General features: G+C 48.1%; 2 protein-coding genes across 5 annotated transcripts in view; one reads left to right on the forward strand and one right to left on the reverse strand.

Annotated features, from left to right (window-relative positions):
* The window catches only part of RHOBTB2 (Rho related BTB domain containing 2), a 35,985-nt gene extending 32,097 nt beyond the window's left edge, over nt 1–3,888 (forward strand). For all 4 annotated transcript variants that reach the window (XM_055348925.2, XM_055348924.2, XM_055348923.2 and 1 more), the window contains one exon: nt 945–3,888. In XM_055348925.2, the coding sequence (XP_055204900.2) occupies nt 945–1,162 (218 nt within the window). In that variant the 3' untranslated portion in view covers nt 1,163–3,888. The remainder of the gene's footprint in view (nt 1–944) is intronic.
* Nucleotides 3,822–26,169, reverse strand: part of TNFRSF10B (TNF receptor superfamily member 10b) — a 54,656-nt gene continuing 32,308 nt past the window's right edge. Inside the window, exons 5-12 of the mRNA XM_055348928.2 lie at nt 14,459–14,572; nt 13,311–13,422; nt 12,229–12,302; nt 12,031–12,141; nt 11,420–11,451; nt 10,831–10,986; nt 7,885–7,957; nt 3,822–6,681 (exon numbers count right to left, since the gene is read on the reverse strand). Coding sequence (XP_055204903.1) covers nt 6,368–6,681; nt 7,885–7,957; nt 10,831–10,986; nt 11,420–11,451; nt 12,031–12,141; nt 12,229–12,302; nt 13,311–13,422; nt 14,459–14,572 — 986 coding nt within the window. The 3' untranslated portion in view covers nt 3,822–6,367. The remainder of the gene's footprint in view (nt 6,682–7,884; nt 7,958–10,830; nt 10,987–11,419; nt 11,452–12,030; nt 12,142–12,228; nt 12,303–13,310; nt 13,423–14,458; nt 14,573–26,169) is intronic.

The following is a 26,169-nucleotide window of genomic DNA, read 5'->3' on the forward strand; positions in this document are numbered from 1 at the left end:
CCGTGACCCTCCTCCCTACTGCCGTGTTTTTGCTGCATGCTGCCAAGTCTCCACCCCGATCTCTCTTTTTCACTACTACAACACTTTAAAAAAAAAAAAATTTATTTATTTATTTTTTTTTTTGAGACAGTCTTGCTCTGTTGCCCAGGCTGGAGTACAGTGGCACAATCTCGGCTCACTGCAACCTCCGCCTCCTGGGTTCAAGCGATTCTCATGCCTCAGCCTCCCGGGTAGCTGGGATTACAGGTACCCACCACCATGCCTGGCTAATTTTTTGTATTTTAGTAGAGACGGGGTTTCACCATGTTGCCCAGGCTGGTCTCAAACTCCTGACCTCAGGCAATTTGCCTGCCTCAGCCTCCCAAAGTGCTAGGATTATAGGGTGAGCCACTGCACCCAGGCTAGCATTTTCTTTCTACAGCACAGGTCCAATAGCATCACTCCCTGCTTCCAGACCTTCCATTGAAACAGTGGTCTTCCATGGCCCCCCATACCCTGCAGAATAAGGCCAGCCATTCCTCTGGTCTGCTGCTGTGTCCTGCGGTGTCCTGACTCCGTATTCCCCCTCGGAACCTTAGCTCTGGCCAGAAACTTCCACTCTCATCCCCTAACCATGCTGAGTATCTCCTGGCCGACATTCGCTTACCCCTTCTCCCTTATCCTTCGCCTCTGTTTCATTCCCAACACACAGGAAGCCCTTGTCTAGATCGCCCCTGTCTTTGGAAAGGAACCCAGCTGGAAAGGCCTTCCCCAGTGCTGACTTTCAGCCCTGCTCTTTGGGAACTTTGCTTGCCTCGGAGGCTCATGTGCCGTGGGTCATGGGGATGTGTTGGGGGCTGGGCTGGAGGCCTGCTGCAGGCCTTGTGGTGGGGTGGGGCTGGTGTCCCACGTTCCTCTTGTCCCTCTGCCTCCTTTCTAACCAAGCTGCCTGCTCTCTGCTCCAGAAAACCAGGAGTATTTCGAGAAGCATCGGTGGCCACCTGTGTGGTACCTGAAGGAGGAAGATCATTACCAGCGGGCACGGAAGGAGCGTGAGAAGGAGGACTACCTCCACCTCAAGCGGCAGCCCAAGCGGCGTTGGCTCTTCTGGAACAGTCCATCCTCCCCGTCTTCCTCGGCAGCCTCCTCCTCATCCCCATCTTCCTCCTCGGCTGTGGTCTGAGATGCTGCCACCCTCTTCTGACCCTGCTGCTGTTGTCCTCATCCGCCTTCATCCCTCTGCTCTTCCGCATCACCCCATCCACCTTACAGGCACCAGGGGGCCCACGTAACCAGGACCCAGAGGGTGGAGCTCTTCTTACCAGCCACCGTGGCTCAGCCAGAGAGGAGCTGAGCCCTGTGGAGCAGAACGGGAACCACCTGCAGAGGTCCCCAGACCCAAAGCAGGACGGGAGACAACTGCTTGGAGGAGCGAAGAGCCCTGGCATTTTATCTCTGGGTTTGAGAGCCCTAGAGTCAAAGGGAAAGCCTCCCAGCCTCCAGGGCTTCTCTGTGTGTCTTGGTCGCTGCTCTGGCCAGGGAGGCAGCCCCACTCCCAGCAAGCAGAAGTGATCCTCGAGGGTCCTGCCCCTGTTGGCCATATCTTTCCACCGATGGACTTGAGTGTTGCATTTTTTTGGTGGGCATTTCCACACGAAGCCTACTCACACCCTCACTGGAGAAGTCAGGGTAGAAATTGAGCCTTCAGAGCCCAACTCAAGGCTTCTACATCCTGGGGTGCAGCTGCAAAAGGCCAGACGTGGAAAGGCCTGTATCCCGCCAGTGTCCCTCCGTCCCAGGGGGCTGTGCTGGCACAGACCTGAGAATGGGGACACAGGTCATTCGGAGCTCCAGGCCTGGAAGCAGTGCCTCTTGGTGCAACAAGAAACTTCTCCCTCACCCCCTCCTTTACCCTCAGATTTGGAGATGGGAACCAAAGGAAGCAGCTGGGACAGGTGGAGAAGGAAGTAGGAATGAGTGCGCGGCGACCCCGTGCTCCTCAGGGCCCTCCCCTGCCTCTGGGTGGCACTGCTTTTTATAGGGTGGGGCAAAATTAGCAAAAAACAAAAACCAACGACAACCAAACTGAAACCGAAACAAAAAATCAACAAACACTCTGTCCTCTATCCGTCCAAAGAATGAAAATCAGAAAAAGCCCCTGCCTAGCTCACATTTCTATAAACAGAGGCCCCCATGATGAGGAGGTGAAGATTTAGGTTGCAGAATCGACTCCAATGCCTTTCAGGAAAGGACTCGGCACTTCTCTGACTGCGGAGGCCCTGACCCTGCCAGCTGGCTCCGAGCACAGGGGCCTGGCCTCTAGAGGGCTGGTGATTGAGGGGCCCGGGCTGGCGGCAAAGAGGGGTTTGGTCTCGGGGCTCAAATGGCAACAGACTCTTGCTTTTGCCCATCTGGAGACTGCAGGCTCCCTTCCTTACCCTCAGAGGGTGCTTATGGTGGGTGTTTTTGGGGGGCTGCAATAGGGGCCAAAGGTCAGGGAAAGGGGCACTGACCTGCAGTGAAAGGCCACAGGACACAGCCTTATTACTGCTGGGGTGGGATAAGGGGAAGGAGAAGAGGGAGAATGGAGCAGGAGGAAAAGCAGAGTTGATCTAGAGAGGGGGAGGGCGGGGCTGGAGGAATGTGGGGGATTGAAACTAGCTCCCAGCCCCCATGGGGCAAAAGCTGGGCCACAATTACCCCTTTCCGTTTTCTAACCCCGACTCAGATTTCACCACCCACACTCTTTTTAGGTGTAAAAGATGGAGTCCCACGGAGGAGGGGCAGAGCCAGGAGGCAGTGGGGCTGTGGGCTCAGAGCTCAGGAGTCGCCTTACCTGAGAGAGATGTTCTAGCTGAGAGGGCCTGGCCCTGGGGTGGGCTCCAGGAAAACGCTGGTTAGGCCTGGGATTGAGCTAACCCGAAACAAAGGCAGCAGGCAGGACCTAATGACCAGAGGTTAAATCCTCATCAAGAGAAACCAGGCGGCTGGAGGACAAGCGGCTCTAACCCTGGGGGCAGCCATGTTGTCCAGGCCCAGGCCCCTCCAGGACTGTGGCTGCCTCCCCTCCACGGCCTCCAGGGCGGCTGGCTGGAAAGCCACGCATATGCTGCCCTCTACAGGCTGCTCGGCCTCCCTGCAGCTCAGCGCAGCCCAGGGCGCCAAGTGAGGCCCAGAAGCCCATGGGCAGGGCGGGGGGGACGAAGGGGGAACCCGGAGCACCTCCACTTCTAGGGAAGATGGACAGCGTGGGGGCACACCTGGGCCTCCCGGAAGCTGTGGACGAGAGGGAGAGCGGGTCCTCCAGGGCAAGGGGAACGGGAAATAGGTCTCCTAGGTGCCTGAAGCGCTGAGCAACCTGGGTACCCTGGTGGGGATGCAGGGAAGGCCGGGGCAGAGAAAGCGAAGGTCGGCCCAGGGCTGTAGGAAGCCATAGGAGAGTGACCACGGGATTCCCTGAGAAACACGGCCGGCCCCCCAACTTCAGGGACCCACCGCCCATTCCCCGAGAGCTGTCGTGAACCAGATGCAACCCGGCAGCCCAGAGAACTCTCCTGGGAGGCTGTGGGTGAGCCAGGCCAGCACTGGTGTCCCTGTCCCCAGAGGGAGGAGCAGGCAGGAGAGAGGGGGGAAGGAGGTATGAATCCCAGTCCCCAGGAACCTAGCTCTTTAAACTCTGGGGAGTCGGATTCAGGAAACACCCCCAGGAGGCCAAGCCTGAAAACAGAGGGGAGGGAGGAAGGAAGGAGTCCCAGCAGGAGCACAGCCCTGGCTTCCTGTCACTCAGAGCTGATTCACAGGAGGAGGGGAGGTTGGGGGGCGGGAGACAAAAACCACACCTCTTTTTATATAAGGTTTCATATTTAATTTGGTCATGGATTCATAAATACATAAGTATTTTGTACACAATGTGCTTCCTTGTTTGTATCATAACACATTTCAAATAGGGACCTTTGACAGGGCAGAAGCATGAAAGGACACCAACCACGAGTGACACACTATACTATGGCTATCCTGTGTCACATGCTATTTGGCCTGGGGATATAGCAAAGCCTAATGTAACTAAACAACAAAACCCCCAATTATTTCATGTTGTCAGGAAGCTTACTTTAAAAGAATAGCTTGGCCTGGCTGGTGGCTCACGCCTGTAATCCCAGCACTTTGGGAGGCCAAGGTGGATCACCTGAGGTCAGGAGTTCGAGACCAGCCTGACCAACATGGTGAAACCCCGTCTCTACTAAAAATACAAAAATTAGCCAGGCGTGGTGGCGGGTGCCTGCAATCCCAGCTACTCCGGAGGCTGAGGCACGAGAATCGCTTGAACCCAGGAGGCGGAGGTTGCACTGAGCCAAGATCGTACCATTGCACTCCAGCCTGGGCGAGAGAGTGAGATTCTGTCTCAAAAAATTAAAAATAAAAGAATAATCTTAAACACTGATAAGGCTGACACTCTAGATGCAACTTCTAGGAAGGCCTCTGTGGAAGGGACAAGGGAGCTGGGACCAGACTGGCACCTTCTGAGCCCTGAGGCTGAGCGTCCTGCACAGAAGGCCCAGCAAAGGCAAAGACCAGGAGGCAGCAGCACCCTGTGCCTTCCAGAAGTGCAGGGGACAACGCATGGGATGCCAGATGGAAGTGGGAGAGGATGGAAGTGCAAAGACCAGAAAGGTCACCCCCCCCCCCCACCCTCCTAAAACTCCACAGACACAACAGTCTGCATGTGTGATCTTCAGGCAATTCTAACTTTGTCCCAGCCAAACCAGTCCCGGAACAAAACACACAATGCCTTGAGACAGAAAAGACCAAAAACTCCTGGAGTGACTACCTGCATAAATGATCCTTCCATGACTGAAATACTATGGAGAAGGGTTTGCTGGAAAGAGGCTGAAATGGTTACTGAGGTCTTAAAACAATAATAGAACAGGACACAAGAAGAAAACCTTAATGCGTCAGCCATTCTAGGTCCTGTTGCCACAGTGTTTAAGAATTGACATTTCTGAGATGAGTCAGATGCTTACAGAGCGGCCAAGGTCCTCAAGTAGGCAATCTGTACCCTAAAAGGCAGCTGATGGGCTCAGGGTGACAGATAACCAGAAGTGAGCCGGGCCATCTTCTCCTGAGATGGCAACCATTTCACACCATTCTCAAGCACCATCTACTCTTCCCCCTTGATGCCATGGCAGACGTGGGAGACAGATTCTGTCTTCTATCTCCTGAGCCCAAACAGGGCTCAAGTTCACTTGGGATATGACATAGACCCTATTGTTATATGTGATCTAACCCGTCTGCCTCCGTCCCAGCCTGTCCATAGATGGGGGCTATGGGTGCAAATGAGACTGCCCAGGTAGGGACCAGCCATACACAGGACTTCACGTGGATCCAGTTCTCTTTGGTCCCAACTCATACGTAAACAACTACCTATAAATAATACTCATATACTTGTAAGGTTGTCCAGTTCAAAAGACTGGCCCCTGTAGAAGTTGCCAGTCATTGAAGCCAAAGTACATCTGAGGGAGGGCTGGAACCCAGACAGTGACATCTTACAGGGGACTTTTTCTTCTTCCCCCATTGTATGTCTCCTCCTTTTATGTTTATCTAATCCATTCACATAACTATGTAAACAAGTACATTTACTAAAGTTTCTTCATGTTCATAAAATAATAACCTACAGAATTATAAAAGTAGAATGGTAAGGCCAGGCGTGGGGGTTCACGCCTCTAATTCCACCACTTTGGGAGTCTGAGGTGGCAGACTGCTTGAGTCCAGGAATTCGAGACCACCCTGAGCAACATAGAGAGCCCCCATATCTAGACAAAATACAAAACATTAGCCGGGCGTGGTGGTGCACACCTGTGGTCCCAGCTGTTTGGATGGCTGAGGTGGGAGAATCGCTTGAGCCTGAGAGGTCAAGGCTATAGTGAGCCAAGATTGCACCATTGCACTCCAGCCTGGGAGACAGAGTGAACTGCCCCACACCCCCCGCCCAAAAAAGGTTCATATCATATAGTATCAAGTGAAGTCGGACATCAACTGTGTAGATGGATCTTACAATGTAGCCCAAATAAATAAATAAAGCGTTTACATTAGGATAAAAAAGTGCTGTGAAAACAATGACATCCCAAACCAAATCTCAAAGTACGCACAAACATGGAATGATCCAGACATTTCCATAGTGTCCTTATTATCACATTCAGCTTATAAAAATAATTCCAAGTGCAGTGAAAAGTTACAGGATGTTCCATCCACCGGGTGATGTTGGATGGGAGAGTTTCTTCCAGTACCGGTCATGTGACAATTGTGGCACTTTCCTACTGACTGGACTCCAATTGGGCTTTTTCCAGAAAAAAGGTAAACCAGGGAAGGTCTGACTTCCTGAAGAGATTCACACTTAGGACATGGCAGAGTCTGCATTACCTTCTAGATACATGAACTTTCCAGAGCTCAACAAGTGGTCCTCAATCTTCTGCTTGGCAAGTCTCTCTCCCAGCGTCTCCAAGGCATCCAGCAGGGTGTGCACAGAGGCATCTCGCCCGGTTTTGTTGACCCACTTTATCAGCATCGTGTACAAGGTGTCCCTGTGGCCCGCTGCCTCAGCTTTAGCCACCTTTATCTCATTATCCATGAGGCCCAACTTCCTCATGAGCGGCTCCCAGGAGTCAAAGGGCACCAAGTCTGCAAAGTCATCGAAGCACTGTCTCAGAGCTGGTGGAGAAAGCCACAGAGACAGCCAGGTGAGTTGGGACTCTGAAAGGGCAGAGGATCCCACATGAGGCCCAGAACCCAAGGCGGGGAACCTGGAGAGCCCCGTGTGCGGGCAAACCTGCCGCTCCAGCGCCCACCTGCTTCCCATCCACAGAGAGCACGCCCACACTGCCTGGCCTACCCCACACGCAAGGCACTGCGGGGAGTCAAAGTCGTCAGAGAATCAGCCCTCATACAGGGCTGAGAACCCACCAGGGGAGTATGGATGGACGTTACAGAGGCAGAAAGTAAAGTGGGTGAGAGTCCGAGGGAGGGAGAGACAGTGGCTGCAGCGGGAGCTCAGAGGAGGGAGGAGGCTGCCTGGGCTGCACTTGTCATGGGAGCAGGTCCCAGGGCGGCCACTTCTGCGTCTGTGGAAAGCACAGGGCCTGGGACAGGGGACCTCTGTTTTCACCCAGCTCGGCCTCACTTCCTGGGGCTGGGGCAGAGCTAGGTGGAGGCAAACAGACTCTGAGCAAGAAGTGAACCCAAAGACCGAGCAATGCTGCCCAGATCTCGGGACGATGAGGGATTAAATGAGACGTGTGTGCAACATGATGCACCTCGCCGTCCTCAGAGATAGACAGGGTCAGGAACACGAGGCTATGTTTTCCAACAGCCTTATTTTAAAGAACATCAGAAACAAGTGACATTCATTTTCATGTATGGTACTGAATATATTTAAAATATAATTTAATATATAATCAATGTACAAAAATTATGAGTGAAATATTTTCCACTCTTTTTTGCATTAAGTCTTTGGAATTCGTACGTAGTTTACACAACAGCTCTGCAAATTGGGCTGAGGCACAGGTCAAGAGCTCCTTAGCCCACTGGGGTTAGTGGTGCTGTGCAGGACAGGCCAGCCCCTCAGGAAGTCCTCGGGGGCAGGCGGGGGCTACATCAGGCCCTGAACAAAGGAGGAGAGAGGATGAGGGGACGGACAGAGTCATTAGGGTCAATGATAGGGTGCAGAGAGGATGAGGTAGAGTGGCGAGAAGAGATGGGAGAAGACAGTTTAGGGTCCAGATGGTCTATAGCACAGGACCCACGGCTTCCAGCATGGAATGCTCTGGAAGAGCCCTCTCACCTCTGGGGACAGCAGTTAGGACCCTGTCCCTATTCCCTCCATTCCTGCTGCATCTCCAGGAGCAAAACACTTACTCTCAGTGGGATCACCTTCATTCACTGGAACCAGTAGCCTCCTCCTCTGAGACCCTTCAGCTTCTGCCGGTTCCTGTAACACATAGTGGGGAATGTCCTGGTCAGAGCCAGGAGTCCTACAGTCCAGTATGACCCCGACCACCAGCCAGCCCTGAGACCTGCAGCACGTCACTTCCAGAACATTGTTCTGAAAGGTCTGGCAACAAGACAGGAAACAAAGGGGCAAGACTCTCGGAAGGAGACCAATACAGCAGTCAATATTTTAGATTAGGAGTATATATTTTTAAAACCCCAAGGTTTAATTTGTAATACTTAAACGTGAATATGTCCTGATGATTTTTTTTTTTTTTTTTTTTTTGAGACAGAGTCTTACTCCGTCTCCCAGGCTGGAGTGCAATAGCGCGATCTTGGCTCACTGCAACCTCCACCGCTGGGTTCAAGAGATTCTCCTGCCTTAGCCTCCCAAGTAGCTGGGATTACAGATGTGCACCACCATGCCCAGCTAATTATTTTATTGTATTTTTATATTTTTAGTAGAGACAGGGTTTCACCATGTTGGCCAGGCTAGTCTCAAACTCCTTACCTCAGATGATCCATCCGCCTCGGCCTCCCAAAGTGCTGGGATTACAGGCGTGAGCCACTGCACCTAGCCCTGATGAATGTTAAACCACATAGCAGAGGCCGGGCATGGTGGCTCACACCTGTAATCCCAGCACTCTGGGAGGCTGAGGTGTAAGGATTGCTTGAGCCCAGGAGTTTGAGACCAGCCTAGGCAACATAGCGAGATCCTGTTTCTAAAAATAAAATAAAATAAAATAAGCTGGGTGTAGTGGCACAAAACTGTCGTCTGAGCTACTCAGAAGCCGGTAAGTCCGAGCTTACTTGGCCTTAGAAGGTCAAGGCTGCAGTGAGCCATGATTGTACCACTGCACTCCAGCCTGGGTGACAAGAGTGAGACCCATCTCAGAAAGAAAGAAAAGAAAAGTAGCACCAGACATAATAAATTAGAAAATGGACTTACAAGAAGACCCAAAATGCAAAGAAACAGCTTTGATGAGGAATAGGAAAAATTTATCTGAAATAAACTCCCAAATCTTGATTGAGTCATAACAAAACACTTGACTTGAAATATTATCTTCTTTGATAATAAAATTGAATGTTGAAAGGATCTCAATCATTCCTAGAACCATGTATTAATTTAAATTAATATTTTTAAAGTCTAGTGACTATGTGGGCGGGGGGGTGCTGGAGAAAATCTTATAATTCTAAATTTTATCTAATTTTAAATTATAAGATGTGTAAAAATAATTTTGAAAACATATTTGCTGTCTAAGATATTAAAACATATTAGACAGTTTTGTTTGGTGTTGTACATGATATAATCCTTTTCATGTCAATACCACATAAATACATATGCATTTATGTACCTAGATGGTATATGCATGAAGAGTTTAGCAAAGAATCGCAAGAAATTATCCACTGTAGTTACCTGAAATAAGAAGGGCCAAAAGGCTGGGAAAGAGTAAAGAAGGCTCTTGGTATGATCAAGTTTTTTCATACTCTGGTGGATGTGTGGCTATGGGTGACCTGCTTTCAAAAAATGATCAGGCCAGGCAGGCATGGTGGTTCATGCTTGTAATCCCAGCATTTTGGGAGGCCAAGGAGGGTGGATTGCCTGAGTTCAGGAGTTCGAGACCAGCCTAGGCAACATGACCAAACCTCGTCTCTACAAAAAATACAAAACTTAGCTGGGCACGGTGGCACATGCCTATAGTTCCAGCTACTCAGCAAGCTGAGGTGAGAGGATGACATGAGCCCAGGAGGCAGGGGTTGCAATGAGCCAAGATCGTGCCACTGCACTCCAGCCCAGGTGATAGAGCAAGATCCTGTCTCAAAAAAAAAAATCTTCAAAGTCATTAATAAGCATGGAGGAAGTATTGGCATTGTTCATTTGTTTCCTTTTAAAATCTCTTCTCTTTATTTAAAAAGAAAGTGGTACAGATGCAAGGAAGAAACAGAAACAGTCTAGGTGGAAGAGATCTCTGCCCATATAAACATTTGACATTTTCAAGGATAAGATCTAGTTTTTTGTTTTGTTTTGTTTTTAAAAAGAGTGAAGAGGAAGAGAGAAAAAAGTAAACATTTGACATGTAGCAAAGGAGGTGGCAAAAGGGCAAAGGCAGGGGAAAAAGGAAGAATTGGTTGCTAAATGGGCTTGGAAGAAGGAAACAGAGACTCAGAATAATTCAGGGAGTTTCTCAGCTTATATTGAATCAAAAATTCAATTCTGTTTAGATTATATTGCTGTATGTTAAAAATCAAATAATTAAAAATAAAACACTGCAGGAAACTGGATAGTCTCATCTTATGTTCGAGGGAAGGACTTTCAGTGCTTACGAGCAATGAACAATAAATGTATATACAGATTTCCTGCCTATTCAATATCATATCAAAACTGATGGATTGATATGAACTGATTGTGTGCGTGTGTCCAATACAAAAGCCCTTTGTGCATCGTCTTGGAATCCTACTTTTTGGAAGCTGCTCTACGAACTTTGAAATATGTTCAATATAATAACAATTTCAGAGTAAATTTAAAACTCCTGCTGTTACAAGCAAGGGCTCCCTGAGTTCTGTTAGGAGCACACGATGGAGACTGTGCAGCCTTATTCACTCATCAATGAACCCTGTGACCCCCACTCTATGCCTGTGGAGCTCCAGGCTCGGGGGACACAGCAAGGACAGGACAGGGAGTAAGAAGGAGATGTCCTGCAGACTGGCACGGTCACCACCTCAGTGCAGCTGCTCCATCCCCTGCAGTCCCCTGGCTCCTTCAGGTTCCATTTCCCCTGGGCCAGGAGAGCTAAGGCACTGCCCTCTCCCACTGTCTACGAAATCCCAGGTGAGCAGCAGGCCAGGAAACAAAATGATCTGTCCCCCACTCACCGGCAGATGCTCTGACTCCCCTGGGGACAACATGTTGACACCTGTTGGCTCTGCTGGCTCCTGGACTTCCATTTCCTGCTCAGGGACCTGGGTGGGCTGCAAGATACTCACGATCTCATTGAGGGCATTGTCCTCAGCCCCAGGCCGTTGTGAGCTCTGGAAAAAGACATTGGGAAGGCAAAAAGCCAACTCAGGAGTCCACACCTAGGGCTCGCTGCAGGGTCCCCAGTATGCAGCTGCACCTGACATCCCCACCCCCTCTCAGTGAGGTCACCACAGGCAGCCCAGACTCAGCACATCCAGGACCCGCTGCTGGGGCCAGGCCCCCAGTGCTGTGCTCAGGCAGACACCCCATCCCTAGGGTGCAGGCTGTGGGGTGAGGATGCCACCTGGGCTGCAGCAGGGCTCACCAGCCTATGTGGTGCTCAAAATGGCCATGTGTCCCCCACAGTCAGCCCAGAGCCCCCAGGCCACTTCAGAGAGTCAGGGCAGCCATGAGGACAATGGGGACCTGCCCACCCAGGTTCTGCTGTCCCAGGAAGCAGTTCCTGAACCCCTGAGCCCCCAGCTCCTGGAGAAATCAACTCACTCTGTCCACACGCTCAGGGTCCCCACCACCACCTAAAAAAGAAGGAGTCTCCTTAGCAGGCGGGGAGGGTCCCATGAAGCACCCCCCTCCCAGAGGACAGTGGGGCACAGGGCTGGGCTGGGGGCTGGGACACTGGACAAGGAGCCCTGGGGCTGGGGACAGGAATGGGGCCTTACAACTCAGAGAAACCCTGAGGAAGGGGGATGAGAAGGGGAACTAGAGTAAAAACCAACACGTGGAAAATCTCTGTGTTCTGCTCTGACCAAGGCTGAATAAATCCCACGACCACTTCTCATCCTGACCCTTGTCACCCAGTTGAGGAGCCGACTGCCCCCTGCCTGGCTGGGCCTGAAGATGGGAGGAACTGGCCCTGCCCTCCTGGACTTGGCTGGGAGATGTGGGGACCCCCAGACCTGGGAGAGGGACTGATGAGACTAGGGTCCTGGGGGGTACATGGGATGTGGGGATGGGGGTGACCACGAGGAGGAGGATAGAGCCAGGCTGGAGGCACTTAGACTTGGGGCAGGGGCAGGTATTTCTGTCTGTGGGAATAGGGTGGGAGGGGGCAGGGCAGAGAGTGCCCTGTGCCCCCGCCCTCAGCCAGCACCTACCTGAGCAGATGCCTTTCAGGTAAGGAAGGACTTTCTTCCACAGTAAAGACTTGCAAACAAACACAGCCACAATCAAGACTACGGCTGCAACTGCGACTCCTATGATGATGCCTGAGAGAGAACAGGGAGAGGCAGGAGTCCCTGGGCTGGTGGTCACCGTCTCCTCCACAGCTGGGGCTTCCCCAGTGTGCTTTGTACCTGATTCTTTGTGGACACATTCGATGTCACTCCAGGGTGTACAATCACCGACCTTGACCATCCCTCTGGGACACCTGGGTACACACAGGGAGGGAGAGGGGGGACTCTTGATGGAAAGCTGGCCAGGTGGGATGAAAGAGGAGCCACCCTCCCTCCCCAGTGTCCCTGAGAAGGTGTCAGGGGAAGGACAGTCTCCTCGTGTCTGCAGGGGGTCCCCCAAGCTCCCTTGTTGAGGCTGGGGAAGGGTCTGAGCATGCGCACTTCAGCCCCTCGGCCTCCCTGCTCTGGGGTCAGAGCTGCAGTTCCAGAAGGCTTCTGTGTTGGGCACACACCGAGCTTCCCTGGGCTGCAGGGGAGGCCTGCGTTAGGAAGAGCCACACTCCAGGGGAAGGTCACAAGCCCCTGTGGCCACAAGATGAGTCCGGTCTTCCAGTCAACCACAAAAGTGAGCTCTTGTTCCCAGCTGTCTGCCCATTTTCCCCAATCACAGCAAATACTAGGGGGCCAGAGAAGAGCAAATTACTCTTGGCCCCTAAAACCCAAATAGGGAAAAGACAGGTCTTACTGAGGGATCAGGGGCCAGGGGTGAGGCCGGCTGGGTGGGCTCAAGTCCTCATGGGAACTTGAAGGAGCTCCACCCCATGGTCTTATTATGCCTTTTGTGGGCCATGGGCACTTTTGTCTTTATGGTCCCCTGCATGCATAAAAAATATTAAAAAATACATTTTATTGCTGAATCGGTATAAAGATGAATATATGCCTGGCTGCATTCTACTCATTCTTCTTATTTCAAAAGAAATTAAATCATTTCATGGGCCCCTAAAATTATCATGGGCCCCAAGTCATGGCCTTCTGTGGTCAGTCAACAAGTCAGCCTGGTCAAGGGGACTCGTGCTGGGGAGGGGTGGAAAGAGGCTGCTGCAGGGGGCAGGGGTGGTGACAGGCAGAGGGACCAGGAGGGGCAGCCACAGGCTCAAGGATGCCCCCTGGGGGTGCTGTCAGGGGAGAGACAGGGGTACAAGGAGACTTGGGTCTTTTTGGGGTTCCATGGAGCTACTGGGAGCCCCCGGCTCCTGTCTCACCCTGTGCGGCACTTCCGGCACATCTCAGGAGAATCTTCTTCCCGGAAGGTGCCTTCTTCGCACTGACACACTGTGTTTCTGGTCGTGGTGCAGGGACTTACCTCCACTTCACCTGACGACAGAGCATAAGGTTTTGGGAATGTGTTTTCCTGATGTGTCCCTTGACCCTTCCTCCCCACCCCAAGACCCTGCTACTCAGCTCAACTCGGTTTGCCAAGGAGTTCTGAGGGCCAGTTTCTGCACCAGCACACTCATGGCTCATTCAGGATACCCACCCTTCAGCTGTCACTAACACTCATTGAGTCATACAAAAGGACCACAGTTCATTATTTATTACATTAGATTAGGGGAAACATTGTTTAGGGGACAAGCATCGTTTAGATCGCACGGCCAGTAGCAAGGGAAGTGCAAGGCATCACCTGAGAGGCTGCAAGGAGAGGAGCCCTTGGGGGACTTCCCCAAGGCCCGGCCTGCTGGGGAGGAGGGAGAGGCCTGAGAACCTGAAGGGTGAGTAAGGCCGAGCACCTGCCAGGAGCACAGAGCCCAGGGGAGAGAGCCTGGCCCCAAAGCAGACCCGTGCCACCGCTGAGATCCAGCCCTGTCCACTTGGCCCGGCTCATGGCCCCACCCCCTTGCAGCTGACAGTTTAAAAGATTTCCTTACCATGTAGCATACATTATACAAATACTTTCTGTATTATTATTAGTATTATTAATTATTGAGACAGGGTTTTGCTCTGTTGCCTGGGCTGGAATGCAGTGGCACAATCTCGGCTCCCTGCAACCTCGACCTCCTGGGCTCAAGAGATCCTTCTGCCTCAGCTTCCTAAGTAGCTGGAAATACAGGCATGCGCCACCATGCCCGGCTAATGTTTATATTTTTGTAGAGACGGGGTTTCTCATGTTGCCCAGGATGGTTTCAAACTCCTGGGCTCAAGTGATGCCTCCCAAAGTGTTGAGATTACAGGCATGAGCCACTGTGCCGGGTCTGTTTTATTTATTAAAAAGCTCAAAGACAAAATCATGGAACACGGTATGATGAAGACCAAGGTGGACCAGAATCTAGGCCTCCTGATCCCGTTTTAGCTACAACTTTTATGTCATCACCCTGCATTCCACCTTTAGGCATGGGGTCCATATGTTCTGTACCTGAATCACACCTGGTGCAGCGCAAGCAGAAAAGGAGGTCATTCCAGTGAGTGCTATAGTCCTGTCCATATTTGCAGGAGATGCAATCTCTACCGTCTTCTGAGATATGGTGTCCTGGGAGGGGAGAGAAAAGCCAGTGAATGAAATGCCACAGGATTCCCAGAAGCTGGCAGTGGTGGCTGGGGGACTCCTCTTTCAGGGATGTGTGGAACCAAAAGAGGGAAATCTCCTCTACCTAGCTTGGTCAGTTCATCAATTCTGCCTTTACACACCTTAAACCAGCACTGCCAAAAGAAATATACGCCACACATTTATTTATTTTATTTTTTATTTTTGAGACATAGTCTCACTCTGTCACCCAGGCTGGAGTGCAGTGGCGTGATCTCGGCTCACTGCAACCTCCGCCTCCCGGGTTCAAGAGATTCTCCTGGCTCAGCCTCCTGAGTAGCTGGGATTACAGGCACGCACTACCACACCTGGCTAATTTTTGTATCTTTTTTAGTAGAGACAGGGTTTCACCGTATTGGCCAGGCTAGTCTCGATCTCCTGACCTCATGATCTTCCTGCCTAGGCCTCCCAAAGTGCTGGGATTACGGGCGTGAGCCACTGCACCCGGCCTATTTATTTATTTATTTATTTATTTATTTAGACAGGGTCTTGCTCTATAGCCCAGGCTGGAGTGCAGTGGTGTGATCTCAGCTCACTGCACCCTCGACCTCCCGGACCCTCCCTCTTCCCCCCACCCACAAATAGCTGGGACTACAGGTGCACACCACCACGCCGGGTTAATTTTTAGTGTACTTTTTTTTTTGTAGAGACGAGGTTTCACCATGTTGCCTAGGCTGGTCTCAAACTCCTGGGCTCAAGTGATTCACTCTCCTTGGACTCCCAAGGTGCTAGGAATACAGGTGTCAGCCACTGTGCCCAGCCCACATATGAAATTTAAATCCACACTCAGCACATTAAAAAAAGTGAGAAGGGGTGAAATTAATGTTAATAATGCATTTTAATTTAATGTACCCCAGATAATATCACTTAAATATGTAATCCACATAAAACATTGAGATATTTTACAGCATTTTTTTCATAGTACGTCTTCAAATCCTGCGTATATTTTAACTCATGGCACATCTCAATTTGCAGTAGCATTTTTTTTTTTTTTTTTTTGAGACGGAGTCTTGCTCTGTTGCCCAGGCTAGAGTGCAGCGATCTTGGCTCACTGCAACCTCTGCCTCCTGGGTTCAAGTGATTCTCCTGCCTCAGCCTCCCGAGTAACTGGGATTACAGGCACCCGCCACCGCACCCGGCTAATTTTTGTGTTTTCAGTAGAGACGGGGTTTCACCATCTTGGCCAGGCTGGTCTCGAACTCCAGACCTCGTGATCCACCTGCCTCACATATTTCAAGTGATTGGCAATCACATGGGCCTAGGGACTACTATATTAGACAGTGCCATCTTAGACCTTTAAAATGCACAGAAGAATGTCCTAATACCTGTTCTGAATGAGCTCCTAGCCAGTGGAAGATACACCAGGAGCAGAAGTCATACAACAGTGGGAAAAGCCTTCAAAATTAAAGCTCACACCATTAGCCATGGGAAGAAAACGGGAGGAATCTCTATAGAGTCAAAGAATGATCCAAAGAAAGGGGGACTAAAGCTGCCCTGGAATGAGGATATGTTTCAAAATTGGAAAGTGTGAGTCCCGCCAACTCTGCTTTTCTTTTACCAGATTGTTTTTGGTCAATAAGTCTTTTTAATTCCATACGACTTTGAATATAAGTTCTTCCATTTTTAAAATAACACCACTGAGATTTTGGTAGGGATTTCATTGAATCTGTATATTGCTTTGGGTAATTTAACACCATTTTGATCTATGAACATGGAATATCTTCCTGTTTATTTTGCTTTTTTAAAATTTCTTACAGCAATGTTTGATAGTTTTCAGCGTAAAAGTTTTGCAGTAGCAAAGAACAATCCAAAAAGGAAATTAAGAAAACAATTTCATTGACAATGACATAAAAATGAATAAAACATTTAGGAATAATATTTAACAAGGAGGTGCAAGACTTTTAAAAAACATTTGTCTGCATATCCAAGAAACTCAATGATCTCCAAGCAGGATAAGTTAAAAGAGAACTACACTGAGACACATTATAGTCAAATGGACAAAAGCCCAACACAAACAGAAAATCCTGAAAGTAGCAAGTGGCCCACTCAGTATGTACAAGGGAACCTCAATAAGGTTATTAGCTAATTTCTCACCAGGAACCATAGAGGCCAGAAGGGAGTGGGTAACATATTTAAAGTGCCAAAAAACAAAAACACAAGCATACAAAATCCTGCAACCAAGAATTTGATATCCAGGAACATTATCATTCAAGAATGAAGAAGAAATTAAGACATTCTTAGATAAATGAAAGGTAATGGAGCACATTACTAGTAGATCTGCCCTGTGAAATGCTAAAAGGAATCCTTTAGAAGGTAATGTAATGACATTAGATAATAGCTCAAAGGCATACGAAGAGATAAAGAACACTGGAAAAGGTAACTATCTAGGTAAATATAAATGCTGGTACGCAGCTACTTAGGCTGCTATAATAAAATACCATAGACCAAGTGGCTTAAACAATAGACATTTATTTATCATAGTTCTAGAGATGGCCACCATCTTGCTGTGCATTTGTGTAACCTCTTCCTTGCACACACCAGAAGAGGGGGAGAGAGAGAGAGCGAGCGAGCGAGAGAGAGCAAGTTGTCTGGTGTCTTTTCTTAAAAAGGCACTAATCCCATCATGAGGGCCCCACCCTCATGACCTCATCTAAACCCAATTACTTCCCAAAGGCACCATCTCCAAATACCATCTCATTGGATGGTAATGCTTCAACATATGATTTTGGGGACACAATTCAGTCTACAGCACAGTATTATGGTACATTTGGTTTGTAAATCCTCTTATTTACTTATATGATTTAAAGAGCAAATGCAGAAAACAATAATTACAAATTGATGTTAATGGGCACACAATGTACAAGGATGTGATCTATAACAACAAGATGGAGGAGGAAAGATAGAGAAGTACAGGAGCACAGTGTTTGCATACCATTGAAGTTATGTTGTCATTACTCAAACTAAGCTCAAGTCCATCTCAGAAAGGGGCCAGTGGGTCCCCAAACCCATCCTGTCTGATTTCCTCATTTTAGTATGTGTAATTGGAATAGACACACTCAGCAGCTGGCACAATCCCCACCTTCATTCCTTGACATGTGAAGTGAAGACTATTATGGTGGAAAAGACCAGGTGGAAGCCACCAGATTTGCATTTACTTAAAAAAAATAGTAAATCAAAAGCAATACCAGATGGGCATGGTGGCTCATGTCTGTAATTCCAGCACATTGGGAGGTCAGGGCAGGAGGATTACTTGAGGCCAGGGGTTTAAGACCAGCCTGGGCAACACAGTGAGACTCCATCTGTACACACACATACAAAATTATCCAGGTATGACAGTACATGCCTGTAGTCTTAGCTGCTCAAGAAGCTGAGGCAGGAGGATTGCTTGAGCCCAGGAGTTCAAGCTGCAGTGTGCTATGATTGTGCCACTGCACTCCAGCCTGGGTGACAGAGTGATACCCTGCCTGTAAAGCACAAAAAAACAAAAGCAATACAACATTCCTGGAGGGATTGCAGAGATCATTACCACCATCCAGGATGCATCTGTGGTGATTCCCATCACATGCCCATTGAACTTGCCTATTTGGCCTGTGCCAAAGACAGATGGATCTTGGTGAATGACAGTGGATTATCATACGCTTAACCAGGTGGTGATTCCAGTTATAACTGTCCCAGATATGGTTTCATTGTTTGAGCAAATCACCACATCCCTGGTACCCTGGTACCTGGTATGCAGGTGTTGAACTGGCAAATGCTTTGTTGGTCATACCTGTCAATAAAGACTCCCAGAAGCAGTTTGCTTTCAGTTGGCAAGGCCAGCAATATACCCTCACTATCCTCTCTCCGGGATGCATCAACTCGCAGCCCTATGTCATAATTTAGTTTGCAGGTTTTTTTTTTTTTTTTTAATTAAACAGAGTCTTGCTCTGTCTCTCAGGCTGGAGTGCAGTGGCATGATCTCAGCTCACTGCAACCTCCACCTCCTGGGTTCAAGCGATTCTCATGCCTCAGCCTCCCAAGTAGCTGGGATTACCCATGTGTGCCACCACATCCAACTAATTTTTGTATTTTTAGTAGAGATGAGGTTTCACCATGTTGGCCAGGCTGGTCTAGAACTCCTGGTCTCAAGTGACCCATCCACCTTGGCCTCTCAAAGTGCTGGGATTACAGGCGCGAGCCACCACATCCGGCCTGCAGGGATATTGATGGCCTTTCCCTTCCACAAGATAACACACAAGATGATCCATTATACTGATGACATTATACTGATTGAACCTCATGAGCAAGAAGTAGCAACTATTCTAGACTTAATGGTAAGACATTTGCATGTCAGGGGGTGGGAAATAAATCTGACAAAATTTCAAGGGCCTTCTACCTCAGTAGAAGGACAACAACTGGGAAACAAATTCCTAGTTGTTGAATGATGTGGCACATAAGATATTCCTTCTCTTCTAAGATATTCTAAGATAAAAGATAAATTGTTGTATCTGCCACCCCCACCTCCCTACAACCAAGAAAATGACACAATGCCTAGTGTGCTTATTTTGATTTTGGTGGCAACATATTCCTCATTTGGGTGTGTTTCTCTGGCCTATTTATCAAGTCACCTAAAAATGTGCTAGTTTTGAGTGGTGCTGAGAACAAGAGAAGGCTCTGCAACAGGTCCAGGCTGCCGTAGACATTTTTCTGTCACTTGGGCCATACGACCCAGCAGACCCAACGGTGCTTGAAGTATTGGTGGCAGACAGCAATGCTGTTTTGAACCTTTGGTAGCCCACTCTAGGTCAACCACAGCACAGGCCCTTAGGTTTCGGAGCAAAGACTTGCCATCCTCTGCAGATAACTACTCTCCTTTTGAGAAACAGCTCTTGGCTTGTTTCTGGGCCTTAGTGCAGACTGAATGGTTAACCATAGGCCACCAAATTACTCTACGACCTGACTGCTCATCGTGAACTGAGTGTTATTTTGCCTACCAAGCCATAAGTTTGGGCACATACAGCCTGAAGTTTCCATTTCCATTTTCAAATGTAATTGGTATATATACAAAATTGGGCTTAAGTAGGCCCTGAAGGCACAAGAAAGTTACATGAAGAAGGGCCCAAGTGCCCATGATCTCCACTCCTGCAATATTACTTTCTTTTGCCCGGCCTGCACTTATGGCCTCATGAGGAATTCCCTATGGTCAGTTGCCAGAAGAAGGTTTACAGATGGTTCTGCACCACATACAGGTAACCCTTAGAAGTGGATGTTTGCAGCATCACATCCACTGTCTGGGACGTCCCTGAAGGACAGTGGTGAAAAGAAATCCTCTAGGCCGGGTGTGGTGGCTTACACCTGTAATCCCAGCACTTTGGGAGGCCGAGGTGAGTGGATCACCTGAGGTCAGGAGTTCGAGACTGGCCTGACCAACACGGTGAAACCTCGTCTCTACTGAAAATACAAAATTACCGAGTATGGTGGCACATGCCTGTAATCCCAGTTACTTGGGAGGCTGAGGCAGGGGAATCACTTGAACCCAGGAGGCAGAGGTTGCAGTGAGCCGAGGTCGCCCCATTGCACTCTAGCCTGGGCAACAACCCCACTGCACTCTAGCCCAGGCAACGATAGTGAAACTTCGTCTCAAAAAAAAAGAGATCCTGCCACTGGGCAGAACTCTGAGCAGTACACCTGGTTGTTCATTTTGCTTGAGGGAAGAATGGCTAGACATGTAGTTATATACTGATTCATGAGCTGTGGTCAATGATTTGGCTGGAGGGTCAGAGGCTCTGAAGAAAAACTGATAACAAGGAAGTCTGGGGAAGAGGTGTGTGGATAGACCTTTCTCAATGGGTAAAAAAACATGAAGATATTTGTGCCCTATGTGACACAAATATCTTCACAAAAAGTGATCTTAGCAGGGAAGGATTTTAATAATCAGGTGGATAGGATGACCTGTTCTGTGGCTACCAGTCAGCTTCTTTCCCAGCCATCCTTGTCATCACTCAATGGGCTCATGAGCAAAGTGTGCATGGTGGCAGGGAAGGAGGTTATGTATGGGCTTAACAATACAGACTTCCCTCACCAAGGCCAACCTGGCTACAGCTGCTACTGAGTGCCCAATCTATAGGCAGCAGAGGCCAACACTGAGTCTCTGATATAGCACCATTCAGAGGGTCAGTCTGCCAGCTACCTGGTGGCAGGTTGATTATTACACTGAACCATTTCTATCATGGAGGGGGCAGCATTTTTACTGGAAGAGAAGCTTATTTTGCACATAGACTTGCCTTCCCTGCATGCAATGCTTCTGTCAAAACTATCCTCTGTGGACTCACAGAATGCCTTATCCACAGTCATGGTATTCACACAGCATTGCTTCTGATTGAAGGACTCACTTGATGGCAAATGAAGTGCCCACTATAATGGGCCTGTGCTCATGGAATTACTGGTCTTACCATGTTCCCCACCATCTCAAAACTGCTGGCTTGGTAAGATGGTGGGATATGGCTTTTTGAAGACTCATTTACAATGTCAGCTGGGTGGCAGTACCTTGAAGGGCTGCAACAAGGTTCTCCAGGAGACTGTCTATGCTCTGAATTATCCTCCAATACATGCGGTTGTTTCTTCCATTGCTAGGATTCATGTGTCCAGGAATCCAGGGATGGAAGCAGGAATGGCCCCACTCCACATTACCCTTAGTGGCCTGTTATCAAAATTTTTGCTGCTTTATGCTTTACTAGAGCTCTGAGTTTCAGAGGGAGGAATGATTCCATGAGGAGACACAACAGTGATTCTGTGTAACTTGAAGACTGCCACTTGGCCACTTTGGGTTCCTCATGCCTCTGAATCAACAGGCGAAAACAGTTACACAAACCCTGCTGGCTGGATTGACTGATTCTGAACACAAAGGGGAAATTGAAGGGAAAATTGGACTGTTATTCCACAATGGACGTAAGGAAGAGCATGTCTAGAATACAGGAGATTCCTTAGGGCATCTCTTAGTATTACCATGCCCTGTGAGTAAAGTCAATGGAAAACTACCATGACCCTATTAAAGCAGGACCACTAATAGCTCAGACCCTTCAGGAATAAAGGTTGGTTCACTCTACCAGGCACAGAGCCATGACCAGCTGAGGTACTTAGTGAGGGCACAGGGAATACAGAATGTACAGCGAAAGAAGCTTCTTATAAATACCAGCTACAATGACATGACCAGCTATGGAAACAAGGACTGTAATCATTATAAGTATTTCTTCCTTATTGTGTTATGTGTGTGTGTTTATGTGTAAATATATGTTAAGCAAATATCTGTGTTTTCTTCCTTCTCTTATCCCCTTGTTATGTGACACAAGATATTTTGAATTTATATCATAGTATTTAAGTATTGTTCACTTTATAGTATTTATGTTCCAGGGTATCAAGGAAAGGAGTAAACACCACTCAAGAACTTTGCATCCTCTTCTGGAGAAAGGGTTAGTGCGTTTTCAGTTGTATACAGGATAGCTGTATTATGTTAGGTGGAAATATAATCTTATTATTTCCATTACTTGGAGATCAAGTATGGTTTAAAAGAATTTCAAATCTTTAAAAATTCTGTATTAGTCAGGGCTCTCTAGAGCAGGGGTCTCCAACGTTTTTGCCACCAGGGACTGGTTTCCTGAAAGACAATTTTTCCACGGACTGGAGTTGGGGGCATGGGGATGGTTTCAGGATGATTCAAGCACGTTACATTTATTGTGCACTTTATTTCTATCACTATTATATGGTAACACATAATGAAATAATTATACAACTCACTATAACGTAGAATCAGTGGAAGCCCTGAGTTTGTTTTCCTGCAACTAGATGTTCCTATCTGGGGGTGATGGAAGACAGTGACAGATCATCAGGCATTAGATTCTCATAAGGAGTGCACAACCTAGATCTCTCAAATGTGGAGTTCACAATAGGGTTCACGCTCCTATGAAGTCTAATGCTGCCGCTGATTTGACGGCATGCAGAGCTCGGGCAGTAATGCTCACTCATCTACAGCCCACCTCCTGCTGTGTGGCCTGGTTCCTAACAGGCCACGGACCAGTACTGGTCCATGGCCTGGGGGTCAGGGGCCCCTGCTCTAGAGAGATAGAGATTTAACTTAAGGAATTGGTTCACGTAACTGTGGAGGCTGGCAAATTCAAAAGGTACAGGATAGGCCAGCAGAGAAGAGTCACAGCTCAGGTCTGAAGGCTGCCTGCTGGCAGAACACCCCCTTTCTTGGTGGAGGTCAGTCTTTTTTCTATTGAGGCTTTCAACTGATTAGATGGGACCTGCCAACATTAAGGGGGTAATCTGCTTGACTCAAAGCCCACTGATTTAAACGTTAATCCCATCTAAAAACAACAACAACAACAACAAAAAACACACCTTCACAGAAACATCTAGGATAATATTTGGCCAAGTGTCTGGGTAACCAAGTTGACACATAAAATCAACCATCACAAGTCAACCTTGCTCCATACACATACATGTCCTTAAGATCGACGTCAGTGGTCACACAACGTGCAAGGATGTGATCTATGACAGCAACAATAGAAAGCTGGAGAGATGGAGCGGTACAGGAGCACAGTATTTGGATTGCAATGAAATTCTGCTGGTATTATAAAACTACCTGTTTAGATACTTAAGAAGGTAATTGTAATCCCCAAGGAAACCAGTAAGAAAATAAGTTTTAGGCTAGGTGCATGGCTCACACCTGAAATCCCAACACTTTGGGAGGCCGAGGCAGGTGGATCACTTGAGGTCAGGAGTTTGAGACAGCCTGACCAACATGGTAAAACCCTGTCTCTGCTAAAAATCAAAAATTATCCAGGCATGGTGGCTACTCCCTGTACTCAGGAGGCTGAGGCAGGAAAATCGCTTAAACCCAGCAGCCATAGGCTGCAGTGAGCTGAGATCGCGCCGCTGTACTCCAGCCTGGGTGACAGAGCAGACCCTGTCTCAAAAAATATATATATATCTATATATATATTTAAGATATATATCTTTAAGATATATACTAAAATAAGTATATATTTAAATATATATTTATTAAATATATATATACAAAATATATATTTAAGAAAAACAGAAAATACATTTTAAAATATGCAGAAAAGAAAAGAAGTGAGTGAAAATGGTACATGCCAAGAAATAAACTAAAGTTTTTTTAAAAGGTGGTAAGGGAGGAACAAAATATATATAAGACATAAAGAAAACAAATAACTGAAGAGCAGAAACAAATCTTTTCTTGTCAATAACTATGTTATTGAAAATAGTTTAAACTCTGCAATTAAAAGGCAGAGATTGGCAGAATGAGTAAAAACAAATGCAAAAAATAGACCATAATCATCTATATGCTATCCACAAGCTTCCTGAATTATTTTTATTAATATTGAAAGACATTCTAAAAAATCCAAATTACACAAACCTTACTTAATAATGTATCATGATACATTATTATCATACATAATGTAAGTATCATACATAATCATAGTGATTCATGTCACTGATAAAAATGTGATTATTTAATAATAGTGTTGGGGCAACTAAAAAGGTGGCTGGAAAATAATAATGTGTCTTCCTCACTCTCCTCTTACTACAAAATGAAGTCCACATGGCTCAATGACTTAATTATAAAATAGGAAACCACAAAATGACTGCAAAGATATATGATAATTTTTTTTTGTTTTTTTTTGAGACAGGGTCTCACTCTGTCACCCAGGCTGGAGTGCAATGGCGCGATCTCAGCTCACTGCAACCTCTGCCTCCCGGGTTCAAGCGATTCTCCTGCCTCAGCCTCCCAAGTAGCTGGGACTACAGGCACGCCACTATACCCAGCTAATGTTTGTATTTTTAGTAGAAACAGGGTTTCGCCATGTTGGTCAGGCTGGTGTCAAACTCCTGGCCTCAAGTGATTTGCCCACCTTGGCCTCTCAAAGTGCTGGGATTACAGGTGTGAGTCACTGCGCCTGGCGTTATATGGGAATTTTTATTAGAATTTTGGACCCAGCAGAGTGGCTCACGCCTGTAATCCCAACACTTTGGAAGGCCGAGGTGAGAGGATCGCTTGAGCCCAAGTGGTTGAGGCTACAGTGAGCTATGATCCTGCCACCGCACTCCAGCCTGGGCAACAGAGTGAAATCCTATCTCAATCAATCAATCAATCAATCAATGCATAATTTCCCTAATCTGTAAGAATTCATGTGACTCCATGATTTAAAACAAAAAAAAAACAAAAAAAACCTAACCTCTTACTAGGAGTGAAGAAAACCTAGCAGAACCAGTGTACAAACAGTGTCTGTGTCATGAACAGATTCTTGACCTCATTCACAGGAAGAGAAATGCACATTTCGAGGAGTTTCCACATCTCAGTCCTTGACACTTGCTATGGCCTGCTCCCTGTGGCTGGAAGGGCCATCTCTCCTCTAGGATGGAAGTTCTTCAACTGCTCCTGCTCAGCCCATTGCAGTCCTGTCTCCCTGGCCTATCGTCTCCAACTTCAAATCCTCATGGGCTCAGTTGTGCCCCTCCTTCTCAGTATTTACAACTTCTTCCAGGTGGACACCCTCAAGACAGCGGCTTCAAGCATCGCCTATGTGCTAGGGTCCCCAAATGTGTACTGCTAGCCCTGCCATACACTGTCCCCTCAGAGGCCAAGTTACCCTGAGCAGTTGAATTTGGTGCCTCGATTGTCCTCATTCCCCACACGTCATCCATCCACACCCCAAATATGTCTTGAGTCCTTCCTATTCCCGTCCTGCTTCCTGGTCTTGACCCTGGACCACAGCAATAGGAGCATTTACAGATGAGTTTGTGTCTGCTTCATGCTGGGTTCTTCCTTCTCCATGCTCTGCTCCTGGCAAGCCCACACGTGCAGTGTGAGGGTTTGCCCTCATGCAAGCCTTTCCTGTGGTCCTTAGTCATGGAAAAGAAATGCAACTTTGTAAATGGATTTTAAAAGCCACTGCTTGCCACACTTGCCTGCCCTGGAAACCTTCATGCAGCAATCAATTCCTAACTCATACACATGGGGGAAAGGGGGGAAGAAGTGCGAGGCGAACACAACAGTCAAGCACACTTCAGGCCAGGTTCCTGCTGCATCTCTGGGGGCTCAAATGACCTTATGGGGCACCACATAACATCCCAGGGGAGCGCCTCACACTCAAGGCCCTCCACCTGCTTCCTGTCTTGCTCCGGTTCAATCCAGGAGTGGGCACTCAAGATGTACATCCGATGCTGGTGGCCCTCTGCTGAAAACTTCTCAGGGACATCCATCACTCATGAAATAAAATCCAGCTTCATCTCTGTGGGATCTGACCCCACCTGTCTCTCTAACTTCCTAACCCTCCACTCCCCACAGCAGCCCCCTGCTGTTGCTCCATCTTCTCCAACTCCTGCCCCCTGGCAATTGTTCCAGTGGAACCCTCCTAGGAGCACTCTTCCTGGCTCTCTGAACCTCTGGCCCTGCCCTCCTCCGGATGTCAGCCCAAAGTCACCATTGCCTGGAGGCCTCACCAGCCCCATCTCTGTCCCACTCAATTCTCAAGGTT

Source organism: Gorilla gorilla, chromosome 7 (assembly GCF_029281585.2).
Source record: "Gorilla gorilla gorilla isolate KB3781 chromosome 7, NHGRI_mGorGor1-v2.1_pri, whole genome shotgun sequence".
In the NCBI taxonomy this organism is placed as follows: Eukaryota; Metazoa; Chordata; class Mammalia; order Primates; family Hominidae; genus Gorilla; species Gorilla gorilla.